The 8,634-nt window shown below is 31.0% G+C and overlaps 1 protein-coding gene across 1 annotated transcript in view; it reads right to left on the bottom strand.

Moving 5' to 3' along the window:
- Positions 1-5,657: 5,657 nt before the first annotated feature.
- LOC145255763 (2-phosphoxylose phosphatase 1-like) overlaps positions 5,658-8,634 on the bottom strand; it is a 175,735-nt gene continuing 172,758 nt past the window's right edge. The window contains exon 3 of the mRNA XM_080114424.1: positions 5,658-7,453. Within this exon, the coding sequence (XP_079970550.1) occupies positions 6,216-7,453 (1,238 nt within the window). The 3' untranslated portion in view covers positions 5,658-6,215. The remainder of the gene's footprint in view (positions 7,454-8,634) is intronic.

The following is an 8,634-nucleotide window of genomic DNA, read 5'->3' as shown; positions in this document are numbered from 1 at the left end:
ATGACAACAAACTTAGAATTTTCTATTCTTTTTTTTTTTAGTTTTCTTCCTTAATTTACTTGTTTTATTTCTGACCAGGAAATTGCATCAGTTCACCGGATGGCAGTCATACAAACAGCCTGTCAAACAGTTAATGAATGGAGACTTTGCCATATTTTTCTCCGAAGAAACCAATAGGTTTGAATCTTAACACTATCAATATAAACCCACCAAAATACTAATATAGATAGATAGATAAACTTTACAGAAGATTAGAAAAACATCGGTACCATTGGTTTCAAATCTTATATCAAGGGATCAGTTTCTGGTCCAAAAATCTCGGATTCTCTTCAGTCTCTGTTTATATCTGTTATATATTCAGATATAAACGGATGTAATGTTACACACATGTTAACATGTAGGCACCGTCATAAGGCAACAAAGACTGAGAAATAATTCAACTTACTTTATTTCCAGTTGAAACAGACATTTATTTACAGGTACTTTTCAGAATAATGCTTTGTCTCTTGTCCAAAAGTCCTCTCGCACTCCATTGTGCTTAACGAGAATTTGCCATGTCAAACAAGTGGCACTCCATTCCTGTTTGACCATGTTTAGCACGCGTCTTTTCCTATCGTATTTGGGCCACCTGTAACATGTCTATCTCTCCCGTTTCTCTTATAATCTTTTTCGTTCCTTGCTATGACATCACCTCGCACACGGCTCGGTCATTTGCATGCAGCAGCTGTTATATGCGCGTCTACGCTCTCTTACATGGAGACTGAAGAGAATGTTATATTTTTCGATCGTAAACTGGTCCACTAATATCGGATTTGAAACTGATGGTACTGATGTTTTTCTGACCTTCTGTAAAAAAATTTTAAAAATAAATACTATGTTCTTATATTGAATTCTTTATGATTGAGCACTTTGCTGGGAGTTCTTTTTCACAAGTACCACATAGTAATATTAATATATATATATATATATATATATATATATATATATATATATATATATATATATAGTCAGCAATTATTCATTAATACAAGTTATGACAGACATGAAGTTTTTTTTTCTTTATAGAATCGTAAAAATCTGATTAAAACATTTGTTGTTGTTGTTGTTGTTTAGAAGCACAAATGTACGATAATACTTTCATAAATTTTAATTCCGGACAGAAATGACATTTTTATCCATCTATTTAAAAGATTGAAAATCACTTTTAAATTTCCCATGTCTGCAAAGAAACCAGAAGCGCTGCCATTTTTTTTTTGATCCATGGCCATGCAGATAAAAAATTCCAATATTCTATGCACAGTGGGTTTAAATCTCACAATTTTTCCCCTTTTATTTTTGCTATAACGTTCCAGTTACTTTCTAACCGGTATAGATCATCAATCACTGGAATATTTTTTTTTTTAAATAAAAAATAGATTAAAAATATTTATTTAGATGTTCTTCAGAAATTCGATATAGACACGTACCTAAGCTAGTACATATAAAATCAAATTTTATGATCATTATTAATTATTATTTCAATAATGTGTAATTACTTGCAAATTTGGATCTAAAAGCTAAAACAAGAAACTTCCTTACATAAATATCATAAGGACAGCATAAGTTATCTCCCTTTGAGAAAAAGGATTTTGTAAATTAGAGTTATCCCCCTTAGGATGAGCTCGACAAGTCTCTGAACGCCCCCCCCCAAGAAAGACAAACAAACAAACAAATAAAAACAACATATCTTTTAACTACATTAAGTAAGGATATATTGAAGCGATTAGCATAAAATTGTCTGCCGAATTTCATCGACTAGGTGTTGTCTGTTTATCGCAGCGATGACAAAGTAAATTAACTCACAATTTGTTTCCTGATTTTTTGCGAACAATTTTACTGATAAACATGGATTTGCTTTCACTAGGTACGTGCAAAATGAATGGCCAATCCCTAAAATGCATAAACATTATGACCCCTCCCCTTCATTTAAAAATTCACCAAAATGCAGGAAATCAACCTATTGTAATAAAAATTTCAGTATTTATTAATTAACAATCACAGAATATAACGAACTCGTTATTTAGTTTTTTTAATTTCAATGAAAATGTATTATTTTTAGTAAACAAAAACACCTTTGCTAAAGTTAAAGTTAAAAAATACCTCAAAACGCACGAATCTTTCCTTAAAAAAAAAAAAAAAAAATCAAAATAAAGCATTGGAGATGTCAACAATTAAATTAAACAAAAATACATTTCAAGAATATTACGAAAAAGACTAAATCCGTGTTAAAATCAATATAACTTGAAGAAAAATTAATTTCTCAAACTATCGATATTATCATTGAATATAACATGGTTCATTTAATATTTTCACCAAAAACTAATATAACTGAACACAAAAAAAAAAAAAAAAAATGCATGTGATTTTAGTGATAACAATTCTTACGAAAATTTCAACCGTAATATTCTAATATTTTTCTTGTACGCATGATGATGTAAACTTTAGTAAAAAAATTTTCTTTGATAATCCTGAAAATAAAATAATTGAAAAAGAAATGAGATCCAGGATCAATATTAAAAATATAATTTAAAAAAATGGTATTATTTGTAATAACGATTAACTTAGACAAAATTGTAACAAAAAAAAAAGAAGAAAACAAACAGGATTTGCATCGAACCCATCGTATTCTTTAATTATTAATAACTTGTTTTTGCTCATATCTGCAATGAATAAATTGTCATAATAATAGTAATAAGTGATTTTAACTGACTTTTTTTCACACTTAAAATACACTTTTATTTTATTTTAAAAAGGATTTATTTAATTTATCATTAAACTACATTTGAAAATAAATCGAGTCATTGTGTAAAAAGTAAATAAATATTCTAATTAAATAACAACTTCCTTTTGATTACAACAAATAAAACTGCATAAATTAATGAATTTTTTTTATAATCCTCAAAAAAAAAAAAAAAAAACATACAGAAATTAATGTATAATAATGTTTCGATTCTCTATAAATTTTAAAATAAAATTAACTTTTAGCATTTTTTTCTTTTGGGCTTCATGACGACTTTTCATTTGTTTTGATTGTGTGAAGCTAAAACTGTTAATGAACTATCCCTTTTGAAGATAATTTTCTGTATAAACAAGTTTTTTTTTTTTTAATTCAATATCTGTAGATTTTACTTTACTTTGAAATAGTCTAAAAAGCTACTATTTATATTTCAAGGGATTTTTACAATGAATTTATTTAACTTCCAAATTTGGTTTAATTTTTTATTTTCTGCCACCGTTGTGGAAAAAAAAAAAAAAAAAAAAAAAAATTCATAACTTTTTTTTTTCACATGTAAAAATATTTTTTTTCTTTTTAGAAAATAACTTTAGATAATCAAAAAGTAATCAGAAACCTATAAAAAATTATGATAAGCCATCTTTCAAAACCATGCCCCCTATCAGTTTCAGCCATATTAGTGCACGTACCTAGTTTTCACAAGTATTAATTTGTTGTCAACTGAACTTGGGGTTAGTGGTAGGATTAAGGAAGGGTATGTTTTGTTTTCTAAGAAACAAACGGTTGGTCCAGAATTCACCCCATATGAAAAAAAAAAAAAAATAAATAAAAAATCTGTATGATGTACGTAACGATGATCAAAGGAAAATATTGGATTAAAAATAATATGTAAATTGATCAATATTTCCCTCTTTTCTACCTTGAGAGGATGCGACAATGTCAGAAGGTGGGAAAATGAGTCAGTGCTCCAAGAGGAGCATATCGGGCCTGCAAAAACATGCCTGCGTAGCCATATTGGCATTCCCCGGTGAGAGCATCTCCAGCGGCAAGCAATAAACTTGCCCCTCCTGAAAGCTAGGAGGCAAGGCCTAGGAGGATGGACTTCCTAGAGCTACATGGAACATTTTGCATCAGTCCGACATCGAAATGGCTTAGTTTCTGCCAGATTGATTGTGGAGGTTGGAACCTCGAATAATGTTAACTGTGAAGCTAACAGACCACGTAAATTGATCAAATAGTTTTATATTTAAATAAGAGAATCAAATTTTATGGCTAAATTACAAGCAACAATCTTATGCCTTCTTGAAAACTGCCGGAAAGAAGAAAAGAGATGAATCCAAATTGAGATTTTAGAAAGCCATTCTTAACATAAGAGGGGGGTACACTGGCAAAACTCCAATTCACTTGAAAACGATTTTCTTTATAAAAATAAAACTACTGCGACAATTTAGATGATTTTTTTTATCTATAATATTTTCTTTCCGTCACAGCTACATGCATCAGGTTTTCTTTGCTTTTTCATTGGGGCAGGGGAACAGTTTTGGATAAGTACTAAAACAGTTAATTAAAAATTAGGTGCCTGTCGACAAATCGATTTCTTATAAATATGTCGTTTTAAGCAAAAACAATGTTATGTACTTAATTGTCATGTTGAAAGTAGTAATATATCCAAAAATTACGAAAACTCATCAAATAGAAAGTTATTTCTAGTTAAAAGTAATTTTTACAGAAAATTGGGTAAAATCGCATTTTTTTTTTTTTTTTAGATATTATAAAGTAGGCAGTAGGAGTCTAAATGCAGGGGACATAACTCTGAAAGGAATATTTTAGATTACTTGTGTCATGGAGGCAATAGTTGTTCTCTATAGCGATAGACTTTAACTAAAAACACAATAGCAGTTTATTTATTGCGGACTATTATCCTCATCTTTATTAGTTGTTGTTTCACAATGTTTCGACCAACTATTCCTCTGACCTTCGTCAGGCGGTAACCGCGACAGGATACCCCACCTGACAAAGGCCAGAGATATAGTTGGCTGAAACGTCGTGAAATAACATCTAATAAAGATGAGGATGATAGTCCGCAATAAATAAATTAATAAATAATACTTATTTCAATAATTAATTCCAATTAAAAAATATATACAATAGCAGTTGTTCTGCTCGATGACTTTTCGTAATTTTTGGATATGCTACTATTTTCGACATGACAATTACGTACATAATATTGTTTTTTTTTGCTTAAAACGATATATTTAAAAAAATCGATTTGTCGACTATATTTTAACAAGCACCCGAAATTAAGCTGAAATATATTACAAATTAAATAGTGACGTATCAAACATGGGCTATCGTAAATGAAATTGTCTTTCATACAACAAACCCAAAGTGCAAAGTTAAGATGGAAAAAAAAGAAAAAAAAAAGAACTCTGCAAAAACCAGAAACAAATTGGTATTTTCAAAATAAATTAATAAAGGAAATTCTAAAAAAAAAAAATCAGACAACAAATAAGTGGATAAATTTGTTTGTTACTGTTGCAAAAAAACAAACAAACAAAAAAACAAAACAAACAAACAAAACAAAACAAAAACAAAAAAAAATTAAAAACCCAGTCGTGACTAGTTAATAAAATTTGGCAGCCATTTTGGAAACTAACTGCTTCAATATACACAAAATAAAAAAGCAAACATTTATTATTTGATGTATATTTCTTATCTATCTTATTTGTTTAATCTAAAAATATACATTTTTTTTTCAAACCGTATTTTTTAAAAAACAAAACCCAAAAAATAAATAAATAAATAAATCTTACATATTTCCTTGTCCGTCGTATTCAACCAATTATTATACCATGTCAATTAAATTTGATAAATATATACAAAGAACGTTATATTTTTTTTATTGAGACCTCTTTTTGAGACAACACCTTTATCTGTTAAGATGGATAAAATTATTCTGACCGTTTTATATGCGTCCCTACTTACTTGTATCCGCACTAGGGCAGAGTTGGACACAAGATAGGTTTTTAATGTAGGGGAAAATCTAGCTCCCTCTAAAAAAAAGGGGGCAATCTGGGTTGGGACAAAAAGATTTCTTCATTCGAAAAGGATCTCTCCTTCCACTGATCAAGGACAGAACGAGTGAAATTTAGTATCAGAACAGATACTACACTTTAATTTAAGCCAAATCTTATTCTTTATAACGGAATAAGGTGTCATCTTAACAAAATTTTTCTTGCGTGTTTTTTTTTGTGTGTGTATATATATATATATATATATATATATATATATATATATCTCAGTGTATATATATATATATATATATATATATCTCAGTCCAAACATGCACACTAACTTACATGCATCCTTTAATTTATATATATATATATATATATATATATATATATATATATATATATATATACACTTTTTTTCCCCCCGTTTATTTAATTTCCGTTGGAGGCAACCCCTGTCGGCATGCGTCTTTGTAGTCTGAAATTCCTATTTTTCGTAGACTGTCTTTAATTATAAAAGTTGAAAATTTTTCAAATGGACAGAGATTATCGTTCGTAGCAAAACTGCAAAACGGCGTTAGATTTGTTATATCCTGTCCGTTGTACAAAATCCGAACATAGTATCGCTTTTGCCGGTTCCGCCGATGACTGTAGAGTTCAAATACGATCCTGGAAGCATAGGGGGGCCACTTGCCGGTGTGTGCCCCCAAGGCAGTCAACACAGGAGTTACCGTAACGTCATGACCAGAGTATAACTGAAACTTTGTTATGGAATTCCCTTTCATGTAGGTCTTCATTGACTGCACGATTTCATACAGGAAAGGGTGTGTGGCTAGACGGTGTCGCTTCAGGTTAGTGCTGTCTGTGGTTACCTGTCGGATGCCATTTTGGTCGAGGTGCTCCCAAAGATTGTCCAATACCATCCAATCCACGCACTGGCCCTTAGTATTGCAAGGAAGGGTGATATTGTGACAGGCATAGAACATAAACACATCCATCATAGCACTAGCCCACGGAAGCTGACCGACTTTGATATTATAAACCGAGGCTATCTTTTGAGCCAAGTAGAAATATTGGGAATTGTTTTGAATAAGAAACGATGCGAGCCGATCGGTTGACTGTTTCAGGGCATGAATGACCGGGCAATGGCAGGAGGACCCAAAAAAACGTTCTGAGCACATCAAAAGGTTCGAGGAGCGTTCGATTAGCAGCTCCGTCAGGTTAAAGTGCGGCAGGAATCCATAGAGAAAGGCAATGGCACTTTGGTAAGTTCGTGAATACTCCGTACTTCGGATGTACACCTTCCGTGCATTGTAGGCGTTTCCGAACAAGCGCCATCGGTGTACATAGTTGTCTTTGAGAAATTCTCCGATTTGAAGATGCTGAAGGACCCCGAGTCCGGTTAATTGGGAGCCGTCACAAATCTGGTGGTTTGGGTAGAGAGCCCAATTCCTGAAACCGCTCGCTGGGTGTTGTTTACCCTGAAATGCAATCATCGTGGGTAGAAAGCCCTCCAAGTAGGGGCTGTGGGCAGCAAACAGTTGTTGGTCAATGCGGCAACCTAGTGTCGGGTTTGGGTGATTCCGAAAAGAATGCATCGGTGTACGGTCGCCATGTCGGATTAAGACATAGACTTGCTCCAAGTTGTATTTCAATGGGACATCACCTGTTAAAAGAAAAAAAAAAAAAAGAAAAATTAATAAAGTATATTTTGATGGAAATCGCTGCAGACAAAGCATGAAGCCACTTGATGTAAGGATAAAAAAATATCACTTTAAGGTCAATAACTAGTTGACAAGAAATGCTACATAGATAGATTCCAAACCAGAAAACAGCAATTTTCCCCTCTATGTCAGAAATATCGCTTATACGAGGACTAAAGAACAAAATAAGAGAAGCAAGAGTTACGAGGCTTACTCTTAATATTATATACATATATATTTATATATATCGTTATTTATCATTCCAAAATCAGAAGATGTATTTATTTCACTTATAGTATTTCATTCATATATTTATGTAGTAGGTCTTACACATGTTTTGTTGAATAGCAAAAGTTCACCAAACAACTCATCAGAGACCGACATGTGTTCCTTGGAAAAAAGCAAAAACAAAAAAAAAAAAAAACAAAAAAAAAAAAAAAAAAAAAACGGAGAAATTTTATTTCTTTGGACTAAAAAGAATATGGCAAAGAAAAAAAATGTTGATGAAAGAAAATGGAAATCTTTTAAAGTTTGCAAAATCATAAGAATAAAAAAAAACAAACTTTTTACAGAATACATAGGCATCCTTCTGAAAAAAAAAAATTCAATTGAATTCAAAGCCCACGAGATTTCAGCCATATTTCTAAGATTTCGTATTTGAGTCCAAATTAAAAGCAAGAAGTTATTCACAAACTGTAGGAGATGTTATTCGCAAAATATTAATAAAAAACATCTTAAATTTAATCAGATTCATGAGGCCATCAAAAGTTCTTAATTTACGAAACTAAAATTACCCACAAAAAATAGTGAACTATCAACAATACATATTTATTCCTTTCGTAAATAAATGTTTACATTAAATTGATGCAGTCCTCTAAAATCTCATCCTGATAATATTAAAATATTTACTATTGGTTATCCTGACGCTCCGCACTTCTTTATTTACATTGGAAGTGACATCACACAAATCTTATAATACGGATGGCTACAATTGTAAAAATAATTTGTTTTATTTTTCTTTCATTTTGAGCTCCTTTTTTCTCCCGTTTGTTTTTGTTTTCTACAATTAATAAACCAGTTTACAAGTAAAAAATAATTTGTTTTAGCGAATTTAATTTTTCTCTCTCTCCCATTTGTTATATTG

This window comes from Euprymna scolopes, chromosome 31 (assembly GCF_053919585.1).
Source record: "Euprymna scolopes isolate OS-2025 chromosome 31, ASM5391958v1, whole genome shotgun sequence".
Taxonomy (NCBI): Eukaryota; Metazoa; Mollusca; class Cephalopoda; order Sepiida; family Sepiolidae; genus Euprymna; species Euprymna scolopes.
The sequence above is the reverse complement of the archived record's forward strand: the minus strand, read 5'-3'. Positions and strand labels throughout refer to the sequence as shown.